Source organism: Natator depressus, chromosome 3 (assembly GCF_965152275.1).
Source record: "Natator depressus isolate rNatDep1 chromosome 3, rNatDep2.hap1, whole genome shotgun sequence".
Classification (NCBI taxonomy): Eukaryota; Metazoa; Chordata; order Testudines; family Cheloniidae; genus Natator; species Natator depressus.
The window spans coordinates 7,620,062-7,638,743 of NC_134236.1; the positions used below are offsets into that span (position 1 = coordinate 7,620,062).

Below are 18,682 nucleotides of genomic sequence, written 5' to 3' on the forward strand. Positions count from 1 at the left end.
AGGCTTTGCTTTCTCTAGGGCCTGTGCAGCCCAGGTCTCCAAGCCAGGGAGCAGCTGCCCAGAAGCTGGCGCTCTCACCCAGATACAAATGGGTGGAGTTCCATATATGATCCACAGCCACTTTCAAATGGACCAACCAAGACATGCACGTTACAGCCCTAAGGGATCACACCAACATACCGTATCAATCCTCATTCTCCTTTCCCCACCCCCACTCCCACTCCCCCACCTCTCGTCGAGATCCTTAGGGCTGGAGATCCTGGAGTCAAGCTGTGCAAACGCTTGACTCCAGGAGCACTGCACTGTCCAGGAGACCCCTCATAGCATTAAGCACGGTGCTTGGTGGACAGCGATTGCAGGATCAAGCTCTTGGATTGTATGGTGCTTGGGGCAGGGGCCTTGGCTGAGAGATTCAAAGGGCCTAAGGGAGTTGAATTTCACTGGGAGGGACCTTAGTTCCCTATGAGAGCCCCAGCCTTCATCTCTCTGATCTCTCTGTCTAGTACCAGCATTTTCTAGGGCACTGGGCAGATCCTAATAGAGCTGTGACTGACTGCAGAGTGGAGAAAGCCAGTCATTCTGTCTCAGCTGGTGCACATTGGCCCAGCCCCATTGACTGCAGTGGAGGTAAGCCGAATTCCCCCAGCGACAGATCTGGCCCCAGAGGGTTGAGGGAGTGCTAATGAGCGTTTCGCACCTTGGTTACAGACAAGTGTTGACTAGCAAAGATTAAAAGGTGGGTCTAGTTCGGAGAGCGGCTCTGTGGAAGTGCTATAATTATCATCAAAGTCCGGGTTGGTTCAGCGTACAAGCCAGTGTCCACCGGGGCTTTGAAAAACCAGCTGTGTTCTGTCCATCTCTCACATCCTCCTCTCTAGTGTAGATTTTGCAGCCAGAATTTAGCTACTGGTGACGTGTGATGCAGAATGGAGTCCCCAGTCCTGGAGCCTCCGGTGTGTGGAAGGCCAGCATCCAGCTGCCCCCATTCTCTTGGGGAAGGGGACAGACTCTTCCTTGCTTTTGCAAAGGGAAACCACAGCCTGGGAGGGGGGCTCCTCCCCAAGAAATATCCCTTGCAAGGAGAAGAACTGCAGAGCTGACCACATGGTGGTGCTTGGCTGTTGGCAGCAGAGCTTGCTAGTGCAATTCTGTCCTCTCGTCCATCCGTCCAAGGATCATTCCTAGGCAGGAATTGGGCGGGGCGGGGAGCCTTGTCTAGCTCCTCAGATCTTTGGGCTCTGCAGAGACTCCTTCAAAAGGCAGTGGGTCTCATGGAGTCAGCTAGCTAGGGATAAGCCCTGCTATGCAGAGATCAATAGCAGTCTGTGCACATGCCCCCCAACACACACCAATGGGCTGAGTAGGCACCAGGGACCTGAACCAAAGCATACAGCACTGGGAGGGATTATTCTAGGAGCCTATCAAGATGGAAGGAGTGTTAATGTGTCTCCTACTGGGTCAGGGCAGGTGGTCTTTGCTGCTAGCCCACATGATGCCTGTCAGAGCCCAAACATTGATGTAAGATCGGAGTTAGGCTTTTCCTTTCTCCCCCACAGGGTTTGCCAGCCCATAGGTGGTGCAGGAGGTCCCTATGATTCTCCCTGATGTGTCGATCTGCTGGATGCTCTGCGTCATCATGATGGTGACTTGCTTGTTGGCCATGCGGTTGGATCACCACTTGGTCTGGAAAGGAAGGAGAGGGAAGGTTAATCATTGGTGCCATGCCAGTCCAGGCCCCCCAGCAATGGTACCAAGGCAGCCGGATGATTCCACGTGGCCGGAATGTAGCGTATTATGGAGAGAATTCAGCCAGACCAGTGGCCTCTTCTGGTTACAAACAAATAAGCAAAAGGTAGAGGTGCGGGGTGGGGACTGGAGATATTGGGGCGTTGATAGGTGCTAATGGGATATGGAATCATATGGAATAAAGTTGGGTAGAAGGGACCTCAAGAAATCATCACGACCAGTCCCCTGCGCTGAAGCGGACCAAGTAAACCTAGACCAGCCCTGACAGGGGTTTGTCCAACCTGCTCTTAAAAACCTCCAGTGACGGGGATTCCATAACCTCCCTGGGAAGCCTGTTCCAGAGCTGAACTCCCCGTAGAGTTAGAAAGTTTTCCTAATGTCTAACCTAACTCTCCCTTGCTGCAAATTCATCCCATTGCTTCTTGTCCTGCCTTCAGCGGACACGACTAACCATCACTCACTGTCCTCTTTGTAAGAGCCCTGAACAGATGTGAATTCTGTTACCAGGTCCGTCCTCAGGCTTCTTTTCTCAAGACTAAACAGGCCCAGTGTTTGTAACCTCTCCTCACAGGTGAGGTTTTCTCAACCTTCGCTCATTTGTGTTGCTCTCCTCTGGCCTCTCTCCCATTTGTCCACCTCTTTCCCAGTGTGCGGCCCCCAGAACTGGACACAGTGCTCCAGCTGAGGCCTCCCCAGTGCTGAGCAGAGCAAGACAGTTATTGCCTGTCTTACATGGGACACTCCTGTCAATACACTCCAGAAGGATATTAGCCTTTTTCACAACTGCATCACATTGCTGACTCGTATTCAGCGTGTGACCCACTGTACCCCCCCGATCCTGGTCAGCAGTACGACCCCCTCGTCTATTATTCCCCATTGTGTAGGTTTGCGTTTGACGTTTCCTTCCTAAGTGCAGTACTTTGCCCTCGTTTTACTGACTTTTCTCTTGCTGCTTTCAGACTGATTCTCCAGTTTCTCAAGGTTGTCTTGCCCTCCAGAGTGCTTGTCCTGGAGCATAGCAGCCCCTAGGCACTAGGCAGTGCAATCTCATGGGTGAGGCACCAGACTGGAACTCAGCAGAGCTCTGTTCTAGTCCCTGCTCTCCCACTAACCTGAGGCATAACCTTGGACAAGTTGCTTCCCCTCTCACTCTGTCTGACTTGCCTTTGTGGCAGGGCCTGCCTCTTACTCTGTGTTTGTCCAGCTCCCAGCACAAGGGGGCCCTGATCTAGCTTTTGGGGCCTCTAAGAGCTCACCTAATAATTAACGAGGATGGTTTGAATAGCACACAGGAAACAGCAGTGCTTGAAAGCTGCCCCCAGCTGATGGCTGTTCAGTGGCCTAAGTGAGACATTGGCCTCAGTCCAGTTCTTGGGGGACGTTACAGATTCTATGACCCTTTGTCGGCCATCTCAGCAGAGGTGCCAAGGAATGAATGGGCCACGGAGCCTGAACTCCCCTCTCATGCATTTTCCCCTGGGTCAGACTCCCCAGAACGGGGGAGCTTTTACCTTAGTTTATTTGCATTATGGTAGCACGTAATGGCTGTGGTCAGGGAAGAGGAGTCCGCTGTACGAAAATGAATCACAAGAAGATGGTCCCTTCTCCAAAGAGCTCACAGTCCGGGTGGGACACAAGACAGGGCAGGTGCACGGAACAGACCCATGGAGGACAAGGTGACAGTGGAATGGGTGCGTCTTGCAGAGCAGACAGTGGTTGCAGCCTGGCACTACCTTACACGTGCACGGGGGGAAGTTTGCGCTCCAGCTGCCTTTGCTGGACCTGGTTTAGGGACAGCTAAAAGCTCCATCTGCCATGGGTGTCAGGCACCAGCATGAACCTCCTTTCGAAATGGGGAACTTGAAGAGGATGCTCTTGGAGTCATCAAGTATTTGGGAGGAGCATACCCCTGGCAGTAACAAAAGCAAGGGTTGTGGACTGAAGGCACATGCCTGGGACATCAAGGAGTGCTGGGGGTTGTGTGACAGATGTGGGAAAGCGGGGATATGAAGTGACTCACTAATGCTGGAGTAGATTAACTGTTATAGTACCTCTTTTCTCTCTGTGTCTCCCCCTACCCCAGCCTACAGAAACGGCACAATTGTACCTCTAGGCACATTTTGCCTGGCCTAGATTTAAATTTCTGTGTCTAGCTCCCGGGGGACCTTGGGCAACATCTGGAAGAGGAGGCCATTAGACGGACTGATGGAAGTCGGTGGAGGTGAAGTTTGTCTGACAAGCTTATGTTTCAGGGTTTGCTAGGTCTCCCGAAAGAGTCGGGTGTTGTTCAAAATTCCAGCTAGAAATGTGCTCCCTTGGAGAGAGGAGGTTGGTCACCTTGAGCCATAGAGATAGGATCCTCCCCCATCACTTGCATCATAGCACACGGTCACTTCCCTCCACCCCATCTACAAGTAGGTACATCCCTCCACACAGTGCTGACGAACTACAGCTGGTCAAGAATATATTGATGAAACATTTTTTTAATTGGAAATGACAATTCATCACACCTGGAATTTTTCCCAGCAAAGGGTTGCGTTGGAAGGTTTCTCAGGTCCAGGATGGAATTTCTGCTCAAAATCTGAGAGAGAAAGAGAGAGGCCAACAACCCCATAGTTAGAGCACTCCCTGGGGATGTGGGGAGTGCCGTAATTCACGTCTCTCACATCTCAGGTGAGTTTCCTAACGGATAGAGTCAGTGACTCTCTTGTCGGAGCTGTGATTTCTATAATGTGCAACTAACCTATTGAGAGGCCCGCCAAGACTGATTCTGTAGCCTGGGGTTTAGTGCCCTCTCCTGGGATGTGGGAGACCTCGATTCAACACCTTCCTGCAAAGCAGGGACTTGAACCTGCATCTATCACATCCCTGGTGAGTGTTCTGGGCTCTCTTGCTCTCCCTCATTGTTTGTGAAAAATTTCAGAAGGTCTCAGTTTCGTCCTAATGTGGAACTGAACATTTTTTTGAAATCTCGACTGTTTGCAGGATGGGGAAACCATTTTCCACCTCGCTCTGCTCCTCACAGCATACTGGGGCACTGCGGTCGGTGCTGACAGAGGGAGGAGCTCCTCCTACTGAAAAAACGAACCCATGGTCTATCTCTTGAGAAGTTACCCATGCATCTCCTGGTGAAGCCCACCTCCGTCCTATGAAACAACCTCACCTCCTCAGGACAGAGCACACTTTTTTTCTGCACTGTTGTTCCAGAGGGCGAGAGTCTATTCAATGGCTTGTGGGTTACTTGACTTCCACCAGCTGGAGCTTTGGCTTCATTCAAGGACAAATCAGACGTCACAGAGCAAACTTTCAAGTAGGCCTGCGCTGGGTTAGGAATCCCATCGTCAAAGAAATCTCCTAATGGAAAACGAAGAAATACTTTTTGAGCCAATTCAAAGTTATGCTTCCCGCTAATGTAAAATGAAGGCTCACAATTAAAACACAGGTTTCAGAGTAGCAGCCGTATCAGTCTATATTCGCAAAGAGAACAGGAGGACTTGTGGCACCTTAGAGACTAACACATTTATCTGAGCATAAGCTGTAGCTCACAAAAGCTTATGCTCAAACAAATTTGTTCGTCTCTAAGGTGCCACAAGTCCTCCTGTTCTTTTTAATTAAAACACAGAGGACCATTTCTGAGTGAAAACAAGCCCCTTTCAAAAACACAGCATGGGCACTATTTTGCTGAAATGACTTTTTGGTATGAAATGAGATCCCTCTCCAAGCCGAAAGGGAATGCCAAAAGCTTCAAATCTGGCTTCAAATTCTTTGCACAGTAGAAGAGCACGATGAGCTTTGAATTCTTTGCACAGTCCCTACTTTCACCAGTCTGGAGTTCATTTGCCGTGAAGTGTTGGAAATAGAATGAAACTCAAAACCATTTTTGTATTTCAAAATTACAAAATAAAATGACACCTAGGCTTTGCAGATTGTTTTAATAATTTTGACAGAGAGCGATGTTTATGTTAAGCCTTTCCCCTCTATTTTTATCGATTTAAATGTTCACTGTCGCTTTGGGCTTCAGTTTCCCAATCTATAAAATAGGCACAAGACTTCCCTTCCCCCACCCTTTTTCTGATTAGGCTTCAAGATCTTCTGGGCAGGGACTGTCTATTGCTATGTGTATGTGCAGGGCCTAGCACAGTGATCCCCAGACTTTTTCGGTCACGCTCCCCTGCTTACCCGGTCTGTGTCCCCCCTCCCCGGGAGCTGCAGTGGGGAGGCCAGGCTGGGAGTGGGTGCAGAGCCGCGGTTGGGAGCCAGGGCCAGGACCAGGGGCGGAGCCTTGGCCACCATCAGGAGCTGGGAACTGTGGCCAGGAGTGGGGCCGTCGTCGGGGGTGGGGCTCGGAGCTGCGGCTGGGGCTACGGTGAGGAGCGGAGCCACAGCCGAAAGCGGGTCCGGGAGGGAGCAGGGACTAGGATTGGGGCTGGGGGCGGGGCCTGGAGTGGAACTGGGGGCAGAGTGGGCTGGATGGCACTTCTTCCCCACCCTCTATGGGGGCTGGCCTGAGCCCTGCCGTGCCCCCCTGAGCATTCCTCCGTGCCCCCCTAGGGAAGCATGCCCCACAGTTTGGGGACCACTGGCCTAGCACAACTGAGGCGCAACCGAGATTGGAACCCCAACATGCCACTGTAATAGCAATATTGTTTGACAAGTTCTGCCTCATTGCAAGTTATGCTGTCACGGCTGCTCTGCATATGGATGCAATGAACCGAATCAAACATACAGCACCTCTATGGAACACAGTGTGTCTCTGTCGATTTATTTCATTTTTATGGCTGGGATCAGGGAAGAGAAGCCATGAAATCCTCTCAGCAGGAAAGCTCGCAGATCTGATCATTTTCTTCCCTGAATTACACATTCTGCCCCCGAGCTCTCAGCAGAAGCAAAAGGAACCACTTGCTATCAGGATGTGGGGTAACTTGGTGTGAAAATTATTGTAAATGATTACGGCTGCTAAGGGATAGTGCCAGGACTGGTCATGCTATTTATTAGATCTAAGGATCAGGACAGATCTGCATGGAATGGTCAAATCTTTGCACCATGCTGTCGGTAGATGCCTTAAAAGGGGTATTTTATCCTCCTTTATACTGCATCTTGTGCATTTTCTCCTGTGCTCTACTCATGCGGAACTCAATGAACTCATGTAATCATAGCACGTCGAGATGGACGAGACCTCTGGCCTCATCTGCGCCTTTCTCTAGGACTGGTGCAGGCTTGGTCAGAATTGCTCATTTGCTACTGATTGGTCTAGTCTGGTTCTAAATGCCCCAAGTAATGGGATTAGCAAAACTTCCCCTATTCGCCTAAACCAAAGCTAGGAGGAAACTGGCATGTATTCAAGCTGCCTTTCTGCTCCAGTGAAAGCAGCTTTATTTCCTAGCCCCCAGAGACTCAGCAAATTTAATAGAGGGCTTGACATCTTAAGGAAGAGACAGTCATGGGGGTATGGACATGGGCTGTGCTGAGTTTTTCATCTGACAGTTAGTTGGCTTTTTCTCAAGATCACACCCTTAAGTATCAGTAGCAATCCTGAGGGAGTGCAAGGTCACTCCCCTGGCCGCACATCACTGTGCAGACTCCGGCTGAGTTAGAGCACAGTAAGAGATGGCCTGTAGGATGGCTTTCCTATGGGGAATCACTGTTGCTTGCAGTCTAGAGGGCAGATCCTTGGAGGTGACCTGAGTGGGCTCTGGCTCAGACCCCGGATGCACATAAGAATGGAGCCCTATCAAAGTTCCTGGACTGATACTCAGAGTTTCCCCTGATGGTTCATTTTCCCCTCTTGCTTCTGGGGCCAGTTTAGGTTTTATTTCACCAACTTTCCAAGGGATTCTTGTAAACATGGCTACCAAATTTGATTGCCAAGCTATATCCATGGCGGCAACCCTGAGCAACAGCAGATCAGCAAGTTCTAAAAAAATTTTTCAGGCTGATGTTCATTTTATGGCGGAAGCCAGACTCAAGGGGACACCTTACAACACACAACTCCTCCTCCCGCGAAAGGGGGATACCTTGGGTTTATAGCCCCCTTCATTTCCCCCCCCCTTCTTTAAAAGGCCTGATTTTTTTTCCCCTGCTTCTTTTCACCAAGCCATTCCCCAGACTTCAATTCAAACACACAGTATCTGGGGGAAGTTCTCTGGCCCATGTTATACAGAAGGTCAGATGGGATGATCATAACGGTCCCTTCTGGCTTTGGAGTCTATGAATCTATAAGGCATTATGTCAATACGAAACACCTCACAGTTTGTTCCCATCAAGCCGTGCAGCAGGGAGACCGGGAACGGATCCAGCCTGTGGGTATCGCAGGCCTGTGGGTATAGCGGCTCTCACCTGGCCTGAGTTTGCCCCAGTGTTACCAAGAAGCTGCAGCTTGCACTGTGCACCACGAGGGGTCGCTGTTGCTTCACACCGTTCTGTCCCGAGGGACATCCCCTGCAGGTGGGCAGCGGCCTGCTCTGCACGGCAGGTTGGACTGAGGCGTTCACAGCGTTAACCCTGTCCATCCACAACCCCCAGGGTGGGGCTCCTATCGAAACTGGGGGACAACGTGTTCATGGTGCAAACCACAGCTCAGAGAGAGTGACTTGTGGCCTCCATCTCTCCCCCGTTCACCATCGTGCGGGCCCCTCCTCCGCTCCGTTGGCTGGACCTGCTCCCCATTCCTATCCGCCTGGCCCACCCGGCCCCCCGCTGTACCTACAGCAATTGGCACGTGCACCAGCCGGTAGGAAGGCATTAAAAGATACCCTGCTCCTTTCCATGCCACTGAGCTTCTGGAGACCTGTCGGAGCGGCCAGCACCCTGCAAACAGCCCGCTCTCCGCAGGCCACCAGCAGCAAGTGCTCTGACCAGCCCTGCTTGGGGACCTCTGTTCTACCCTCTGGGCATGGCACCACCCTCAGAGGTATCTCAGCATGACTGGGTGCCCCAGAGGGCCAGGCGCCTATCCTTGCCATTGAGCATGGCCTGCTGTCTTACCTGAGTTCATCGTGCTCTTCTCCCTGCCAAAGGCAGCCCCAGGGGAGCTCTCCTGTGGGATGGTCTGGAGGGCGGAGAGCGGGATGTCGGCATCTGTGTTCATCAGCCAGGTAGACTCCGTCTCTTTGGTCCAGTTCTCCTGGTACCTCGGCTCCAGGCCGTCCGTCCGGCTGCCCCCACAGCCCATGGCAGGGGCTGACTGGCGTCACTGACGGCACGTCAAGCAAGCATCTCGGAGTATGGCAGGGAAATGAGTCCCTCAGCCACCCTTTGTGAGCATCTTCCTGCCTCCCGGGTGTCACGCTAGTGGGATCCAGCCCCTCCTTCAGCCAGAGTTATTCCCACCCAACTCTCTTGGGAAGTTCCCTCCCCTGCAACTGCAGTCAAGGGAAGAGCCACCCCTGGGTGTGTTAGCTGCTGTGAAATGGGGTGGCCGGACTGCCGACCAGGGGCTAGGGTCCTTCAGCTGGTCTATGAGTTGGATCCTTGCCTGGAAGGCACCTGAAAGGGGTAAATAAAAGAGATAGGCATTGTCTTTGTCATTCAACCACTCAGTTCACTAGAGACCGGCAAAACATTAACCACAGTGTAGCCCTGGCTGGCCCTATTGCTGGGAAGCTTCTCTATGAAATAAATGTGCAGTTTGGGGCTGTCCTAGCAGATCTGAAGAGCCGCAATTACTGAGCCCAGCAGGCACTGAGCTGCTGCAGCTGGCAAATTACTAACGGTGGGGGGGGGAATAAAAAACCTAGAGGGTTTTAGAATCTCTGTCCAGTTTATCCCTATTTCCCTGTCATGCACGAGGGCACCCATGCAATCAAGGCACCCGCGAATCTCTATTAGATCTGGGGTTGCTATTTATTAGGAAGTATCTACTTACAGAATTGGACCCTTCTCCTGGTTTCCGAATCACCCCTGAGCAGCCCGTGACATTTACGATTTTTCTGCCTCCAGGCGCTGCCGAAATCCAAATTAATAATTAATCTGCAGCATCCAGGAGGCAGTGCTACCCCATTGCTTTGCCTGTACGTTTTCAGTGGGGATGGGTTAAGCCTTCTAAATGTAACTCTCAGCCCCCTCCACAGTTTGACTGGGTTTGTGTTTCACTACGGAAAGGCTGCAAAAAGGAGCAGAGGGGAGAGACCAGTGAAAATATACAGTGACAATTGGAGTGGAAGCAGATAATGATTGAAAGAGAGATCCTAAGACTTTGATAAAGAGCTGGTGGGAGAGAAAGAAATCAAGTGCGGGGAAAGGAACAGAGAGTGAAAGCAAATCCAGAGCGAGCATGTGAGAATGGAGCCGAGAGGAATATTCAAAGAAGAAATGAGTGCAGACAACATACAGTGCGGAGAGGAAGCAGCAGATGCCAGCCAAACCTTGCAGGGAACAGTCTATTCCAAGTCCATACCCCAGAACTCCTTCAGCTAGAGACTCCTTTTTAGGTGACGATGGGGGATTGGTTTAAATTGCAGGGGAGAAAAAGGTTTGGGACTCAAACTAGCTTGGAGAATCTTCAAACAATTAGTCTGAGAGCTTTGCAGAACTGAAAGCTCGTCTCTCCCTAGCTCCCATCTCTGTGGCTTCGTTAGTCATTTAGCGCGTTACAAGACAAAGCGTGGTCCCTGCCCCAGAGAGATCACCGTCAAAGGCCCCCATCCTAACATGGGAGCCTCCCAAGTGACTTTATTATTTAGAGTACGGTAACACCTAGAGGCTCCAACCAAGATTGCACCAGGCACTGTACAGACCTTACCAAGAGACTGTCTCTATCCTGGAAAGCTGACTGTTAGCATCGAGGTGGAAGGGGAAACAGATGGGAAGCCCATTGCTCCAGGTCACTCAGCGGGTCAATGGCAAAGCTGGGATTAGAACCCAAGTCTTGAGTTCCAGTCCACTGACCTACCGGCTGGAAAAGACTGCCTGGAGTAGGACGGTGCATGGACACCAGTCCACGGCAGTGAGCATCCCCCTGAAGGCAGACTTGGAGTTGAGGAGATGCAATGGGAAATCCACAGGGACTCATTCAAATGGGTTTCGAGCTTTTCAGGGCAGGGACTGTGTTTTTACAGCGTGTCTGCACATCTGTAACACAGATAAACAGCAGTAACAGTGTGTGTGTGTGTGCAACACACACTCTCACACACACACCCCAGGAATCGAAAAGTTCAGAGATCCTGAGGACTTTGTCAGTGTCTAGCAAACCAGCAAAGCCTTGAGATTCTGCACCACATCCCTTGGGGCAGCCCAGCTGAGCAGAGACAGTGCCAGCAAACCAACCCCTCCATTCTCCCTGCTCGCTCCCACGAAGAAACTCTGCCTCCTGCAGTGATCCCCGGCCGGAGGTCGTGTTAAGGACAATTTTTCTCTGACCTTATCGGTGCTGGAGAAGCTGCTTCTCTGGTTCTGTTCCCTGCTTCTCTCCAGCCACAGAGGCAGCTGCTTTGTGCTCTGTCCCTCCTGTTCACTCCTGCATCTCCTCAAGCCCTCGGTGCTCGACACCTCAGCAGCCCCCTGCGCTGGGATCAATTTGCAGCACCAGCGCGATGCTCGCTGCAGCTGGAGGAGGTGCTGAAGCAGGACCCAGTGACGTCTGCTCTAGCATCACTCAAGGAGCAGCATGTGCAGAGTGAGCCATTGGTTTGTAGTGCCTCACTCTAGATGGGTCAATCCAGCTGTTGTAAAATACTAAGAAACCGGGAGACGTTAGTGGAAGACTCGGATATGAGATGCTACGATGAATGCCTAGGTCTGCAGAGAATGCTTTGTGATCTTTTCTTCCCTTCTTGGATCTAAATCTACTGCAGTGTTGGTGTATCTTGTTCAAAAGCTGCTAGGGTTCATCCCAGAGGGGGCTGCATTGCAGTGATGGATAAAGTGATATTATATATTAGCTGGTTAGCTGCTTGGGACTGGGACTGGGCCCTGCTTGGCCCCTTTAGGAATTGCTGCAGTACGGAGGTTAAACAATCAATACGCACATTTCAGCATAGCCCCAGAAGTGAGGCAGGTGCTTAATGTCTGCAGAGATGAAGCTCCCGTCCAGCATTCTCAGGCCTAGATTCTACCTGTGCTCACCCCCAGGCATGGTGCCAGTTACCGTTACTACTGTCTGTACTGAGCGTTACTAGTGAAAACACTGAGCACCTGCAGGATCGAGCCCTAATTTTAGATGGGATTGAACCAGGAATTCCCAGACTGGATCAGACCTGAGCTCCATCTAGGCCAGGGTCCTCCACTCCGACAAGGGGCAGCACCAGCTGCTTCAGAGGACGGGGGAAGAAATCCTGCAGTCAGCAGTGATGGGGCAACCTGCCCCTGGGGGCTCTTTCCTCCTGACCCCCAGCACTTAGTTTGGTTTATGCCCTGAAGCAGGAGGGTTGACGTCTCTCTGGTGCAATGGGAGGGTGCCAAACAACGGAGGGGCTGGGGTGAGGCTGGGCGAGCGCCGCAGGCCTGGGACTGGCTGGCGACTCGTGGCGTGGCACATCTTAGGCTCTGTTTGCACTGCACTCGGGGCAGCAGGGGTCGGCACACCGAGCTAGTTTGCTAAACGCAGCGGTGTAGCCACCGTGGCACAGGAGAGCAGCCCACGGACGTCCCCGGGGCCCTGAGCAGGACTGGACCGGAGCGCTAGCCGGTGCTGCCACCCGCCCTTACACGGCTCCAGCCGAACTCGCTCAGGTGCGGCTGCGTGTGCGGCAGTCACACCTCCTGCGGCAGAGTGGAGGGACCCCCAGAGATCTAGACACTGTTTTAAGGCAAGTACCTGCCACGCTCCGGTGCTTCTCCAGCCCCCATGACCGTAGTACTTGAGCACCCCCGAGTCTTTACTGTATTTACCCTCACAGTGCCCCCGGGAGGCAGGGCAGGGCTGTGATCCCCACAGTACAGATGGGGAACTGAGGCACAGAGACAGCCTGAGAGTGACTGCCCCCAGGTCACCCGTGCCACAGCAGGTCGCCCAAATCCCACGCTAGCCCCAGGTCAGCCTTCCCCTCCAGTGCCAGCCAGGAGAAGGCAGGGACAAAGACCCACATTGCAGGCCCCTGCGTTGTTTCTGCAAGGGAGGCTTCCTCCCCAGAACCCTTCATCTTCTTCACGAGATCCAGTGCCTCCCAGCTGGGAGTCACTGGCAAGTCACCCTTTAGCCCTGGCAGCCCCGGCAATCCTCCCCCGGATGGCCAGGTCTCCGTCCACTTCTATACCCAGCAACGGCAACCAACTTCGGTTCTGTCTGCCAGGAGAGAGGCATTAGCACCTGAGAAGTGATCTCTCTATCCTGCCCTGTACCAGAAGGGGAGGCCAGGCTAAAGGAAGCTGCCCCCTGCTTTCATCCCAGGCTCCACGTGCTTGGGCTCGGGTGCCCTGTCTGAAGAACCTGGGTATCCAGGAGCCCCCGCCAGCGGACGTCCCGGAAAAAAACCTGCTGCAAATCCGCCAGTTAGCCCTTAGCCCTGAGAGGCTCCATTTGGGACTTCGATGTCTCGTGATACTTATGGTCGGGGCACAGCCATTGTCCATGGCAGAGAACTCCCCGCATTGCCCCTCTCCAATCCCTCGAGCACAGTGCGTCTGTGGCCTGCAGCACCGGCATTGCTAAGGAACGCAGCACGGTGCTGGCCAAGAGCCAGGCAGCCCCATGTCAGGAAGTAAATGCACGGGACAAGGAATCATCCCTCTGCCTATGAAACGCCCTGACTCGGGAATGAAAAGCAAACAGGGAAAGAAAAGGAGGAAGCTGACGGAGCCTCCGGCTGCGCCAGCATCTGGACTGATCAGAGGGGTTGGGACTGATTGATACACAACCACCCCTTTTTCCTCGAAGCGGAGAGCGTGGGTGTAATGCCTGGCATTTCGGTCATGCCTAGGGCGTGAACCTGGACTCCGCAGCTCCAAGAGCATGAGCCTCACAGCTGGAGCTAAAGGAATCCCGTCCCTTGCCGGGAGCGGGAGCCGTCAGACATGTGTCCTGACACATGGGCTGTAACACGGAACAGCTGGTTACATGTGCACCACTGCAGAAGCCAGCTGGCTCCTTGCAGGAAGGACGATGCAGTGGGAAGAGCACCAGCAGAGGGTGTGGGGGAGACCTGGGTTCGAGTTCCCTCCTCTACCACAGACGCCATGTGTGCTTGGACAGCTCACTGAGTGTCTGGGCCTCAGTTCCCTGTCTGCACCATGGAGATCCCAGCCCTGCCCAGCCTCTGGGGTGGTAAGAGGATAAACACAGTGCAGATTCCCAGGTGTGCTCACCCCATGGGCTATGCAAGGACCTTACACAGAAGCGGATCCAAATCGGACGGTTCACAGCGTTTGGACCCAAACACTGAGGGAGCAGGACAGGGTTCAATCTTAATGATTCAGGGCAGGGTTCAATCTTCAATCCACCAGCTTTTGAATGTCAGGATCTGGCCCGCCTGGGGTGCAAAGGAATAGCTGCTGCAGGCTACTCAGCTTCCAGCCTCGAGCTGTAAAACCCACCTGCAGGGAGGGCAAATGTTGTTCTGTTCCCTGAGCCTCCTGCAGGAGGAAAATAATTGTGACGCCACATCCTGACCTTGTTCTGGTCCCTGCTGCGTTGTCCGAGAAAGCCTCCTCAGGCAGCGGGCGTGTTGCAGCTCCTGCTCTGTGCACGGCCGCTTCGCTCTCTTCTTTGCTGCGTGATGTTGGAGAAATAGCACGGCATGAAATCCATGAGATTCTCTCCTGCCTCTGAGCCGGGCCAGCTGCCAGTGGCATTTCAATGCTAACTGCATCATCCTTTCCCACACGAGTCACCGCGGAGGTGCTTTGGACATACCCATACGTTGCAGCAGCGTTTGCCTTGTCAGCAGCGCCTGGTTTAGCTGGGTACAGAGCGTTCCCCTCAATTCGCAGCAGGAGAGCAGAGGGAAATCATTTTGCAGTCAGGTCAGACAGTGATCACGAAATGCACGGAAGGCAGAGAAAGGAGAAGAAAGGCTGAGCCTTACAGATCCATCTTTATGCATGAGGATGAAATGGGGATGGAAGATCTAGGTGTCAGAGAGGCGCCGAGGGAATACAAACTGACAGCGGGAAGAAAAGAGTGAGGCAACTCAGAAAAGAGCAACGAAATCAAAAGCTAGCAGCATTCAGAGCCCCGATTGTGAGCCTTCTCCCGGGGGTGCCTCCACCCATCAAATTTTTCTCATGGCTTGTACAGCTGAGCCGCTCTCACGTCAAGGGTCACTGCCGGGTCAGATTTCAGTCAGTGGCCCTGCATCCCTGTGTGCCAGGCTGCAACGCCACATTGCAATGCCACTCAGGTATGGGGAGCCTCTCAAACAGGGGGCCTGGAACAAACTGCCCCTTTTGCCCCCGCTCTGGGATACCCCCTGGGTTTAATGGGCATACGGCTGTGGGCAGCACTGCTTTCTCCTGCGTATAAATGGAACCCACTGGCTCAGTTGGGTCTTCCTCTAGTGGCTGGTCCACAAAAGAGGATAACAGCCTGATAGATCTACCAGCGAAAGGAGTGACTCCTTTAGCTCACACAGTAAAGCTTGTGCCAGGGAAGCGGATTAATCACTGTTATAGGTCAGCAAACAAAGACTTTGATTACAACAGAGGAACTCGGATCCCCTGACACTGGGTGCTGTGCTGCCCTAGGACGTCTTAGGACCATTAAGAGGGACCCCAATGAGATATTTAAAATCCCACCTCCAGTTCTTCCCACCCTCTCGTGAGACATTAGGCTCTCCACATTCCCCTTCCCATCCAGGCCAGTGACAGGTGATGGTCCCTCTGGCAAAGCAAGGCTGAATTGGTGTTCCTCTATGGAAGCAGTGTGGTCTAGTGGAAAGGGCACTGGGCTGGCACTCAGGAGATGTGGGGTCTGTTCCCAGCTCTGCTGCTGACTTACTGTGTAACCTGGGGTAAGTCACGTCAACATTCCGTGCCTAGGTTTCCCTACCTAGTTTGAGCACAGTGGTGCTCAGCCACCATGGTAAAGTGCCTGCAGCTCTCTGGATGAGCAGGTTTCTAACAAATCACTCAGCACCTTGGCAGATTCTGCATCAACCCATCAAGGCTGCTCCTGAACAGAAATTCCCTGTGTTATTACTGAAGAAGCCTGGAATGTGAGATTCTGACCGCAAGGAAGCGGTGCCACCCGCTCTCTGGACAGGATGTGCCTTCGCTGGCTTCTCCTGCTGTGTCTCTGAAATTCCTCTTGCAAAGCGCTGCCACCCAAGAGCAGTCTCTGAGAAGCAGCCCGATCTCCAAGCAGGCTAATGGCCCAAATATACAGCAGCAGCACCTTCATTGCTACTGACTTGCTTGGGCTCTCCTCTGGCTTTCATGCACAGCACCTTCCCAATTAGCTTTTACATCTGGGACGGGGAAATAGCCCTGGTAACAAATCCACTGCTAGCCTAGACTTCAGGACGGTCTCCATGCTGCACCGCACAGACACTCAGAATTTCACATTGACATTTCAGATCCTCCTTCTCCAAGAGCCCAGACCAGTCTGCTCTGATGGAGGATCTCCCTTAAATATTTAAACTACAGGGCTTGTAACACACAGTATGGCAGTTCTCAATCCACCCAACAGAGGGCAGTAGTAACACGTACACACATGGCAGTTCATTTCAATATCAGCGAGTTATCTTATGGTTTGTGGTTTAAATTGCTATGTACCAGCCTCTGCCAGCTCTAAGAGACAGAAACGGAGACGGGACATGCTGGAAGCCCAGAGAGATAACGGTTGGGTTCTAATCTGGGGGACATCACGGAAGAAGCAAGTCTCACAAGGAGCACTGTCCATCTCTAAAGGACAGAGCATGAGAGATGGGCCTCCGAGCTTCATTTCTCTTCTCCAGTGTCCCGTCCTCCCTTAATAAAACACCTTCTCCAGGTACACGTTCAGGAACATGCCGGTGGGATCCAACTCCTCCTGGATGGTGCAGAACTTCCGGAAGCCAGGATATATCTTCTCAAAGTCCTTCCAGGTACAGGTGTGAGTCTACAAGAGAGCGACTGTGTCACACAACCTCTGCCCACAAACACTGAGCAACAACAACAGCAGACGTGAGCTCTCTGTGCGCTCATCTGGAGAGATCTACAGGCACGTACACAGCCCAGGGCCAAACACAGCAACAGAGTCCCAGCCCCAGAGGCTTTACGATCAGAGGGGGACAAGCTGGCTCCATCTGGAGAGGAGCAGCACAGGGCGGTGTGGTGCTTACAGATGGAAAGTCTGGGAAGTCCAGGTGCAGGGAGGAGCTAATATGTACAGTGAAACCTGCCTCAGACTAGATGGGCCAGAGACGCGCTCTGTCTCCTAAGCCTGGGTTCAAACTGAGTCAAGGGCAACTGGGGTGAATGTCAGGAAAACCTTCCCGTGAGGGAGATGGGTCTCTGCCGTGCAGGTGTCACCTTTGGGTGAGCTAGAGTTCACTTCATTCCCCTTCTCTAGTGCCGAAAAAAATAACACCCCAACTCCCACAGAAAGGTAGCTGGAGCCCCAGCGTTCTGTCTCGAAGGATTTTCGGCAAGGATTGCACAGGGTCAACCTCCCCTCCTTCAAGTACCAAAAGGAACTAAAGAAATGAATGTAATTAAATAACTGTGTAAATCTAATGATAAAGAAACAAATAATCTAATTTTTACAGCATGACAAGGCTATTTTAGGACCCACAGACATTACCTTCACCGTTATACATAAACATAAATAAAGAAAACAAATTAAAATCTGAACAGTTCGGTCCCCACAGAAACACAGTGAGAAGAAACGGAGAGTTCCCAAAGCTTAGGCTGAGTTAATCTAAGTCTCAGAGTCTTTGATCACCAAATCTAGACAGTCTGTTGAGGCGAAAAAAACATCTTCCCTCCCCTGGCTTGTAGGGATCTTCATTTGGGTCCATGCAGATTCTTCTCTGCTGAAATCACTGGCAGCCAGCCGGCGAACTGATCAACCAGCCACTCAGTTACGTGTACACGTTTAAAGAAAACCCCATTACAAGAAAATACAAAACTGAGAATAGCACAATGGAAACGACTCTGTCCCCATGGCTACATTTAACAAACAGTTGGTGACTCCGACTAGTTGAGACAATTTAACTCGAGCAATTTGGCTAAAATCAAAACCACATTCAAAGCACACAGTTCAAACAGAAGTTATTTTTTCCCTCCCAATTTCGCGTGGCTACAATTAGCATTGCCCAGGCTTCCCTGGTGGAGGGTTCACAATCGCACTAATTTGCTGCAAAATGCTTCAGAGTTTGGGACACCAGCCTGCTTCCTGCTCCTGAGCTCAGCTTCTCCCAACTCACACTGGGCACATGGCCCTTTGCAAAGCAGCTGCCCTGACTGCTCGCCCTCGTGGACTCTGAGCCCAGCCACAGGGAACCTCTTGCAGCAGACCCAAAACTACCACACCCAATTCCAGAACTTCTAGATGTGGAGTGCTAAATCTGGAGCACATTGATCTGGGAATTAAATACGACCACAGCATTGGCATCTATGGTCTGGATTTCTATGTGATTCTGGGCAGGCCGGGCTTCAGCATTGCTGACAAGAAGCACAAAACCCCAAGTACAGAATTGGGAAGGAGCAGGCCATGTGTTGGTTCCAGCAGAAGTCTGATGGCATCATCCTTCCTGGCAAATGAGCAGTTCCAATTACCAAAAATGCTAATAAAATTTTCTAACATTTAAAAAACACAATGACCAAGACACAACTCACTCCTACCTCCCACCAATGGGACTCTGAAAGAGCTATCTCCCTATTAGGCACATGGGTTACACAGTGTCCCCGGGGAAAGGACTGGAGACCCATCACTTGGGACGTTTAACATCAGACAGGACAGAGCTCTGGAGATTAGGCTGAGGACCATTTTCTGGTCTGTTAGTCCAGCACCTCACACAATCGGGTCCGGGGGGGGAGGCCGGTGGAGAGGGGACATGGGCCTGGGGCTACTCTCAGGCCG

The 18,682-nt window shown here is 52.2% G+C and overlaps 1 protein-coding gene across 4 annotated transcripts; it reads right to left on the reverse strand.

Moving 5' to 3' along the window:
- Window positions 1–361: 361 nt before the first annotated feature.
- On the reverse strand, window positions 362–14,602 carry LOC141983731 (brain and acute leukemia cytoplasmic protein-like). Of its 4 annotated transcripts, XM_074946757.1 has the most exons (5): window positions 11,104–11,757; window positions 8,731–9,231; window positions 4,910–5,100; window positions 4,257–4,327; window positions 362–1,683 (listed from the first exon to the last, which is right to left on the reverse strand). In XM_074946757.1, the coding sequence occupies exons 2-5, from the start codon at window positions 8,915–8,917 to the stop codon at window positions 1,635–1,637; spliced, it is 498 nt and encodes a 165-aa protein (XP_074802858.1). In that variant the 5' UTR covers window positions 8,918–9,231; window positions 11,104–11,757; the 3' UTR covers window positions 362–1,634. The 4 variants fall into 4 exon arrangements, 2 of the variants coding, with proteins under 2 accessions (XP_074802858.1, XP_074802859.1); XR_012638485.1 differs by lacking the exons at window positions 4,257–4,327; window positions 11,104–11,757 and adding an exon at window positions 14,291–14,602; XR_012638486.1 differs by lacking the exons at window positions 4,257–4,327; window positions 11,104–11,757 and adding an exon at window positions 13,987–14,062.
- Between the last annotated feature and the right edge of the window lie 4,080 nt (window positions 14,603–18,682).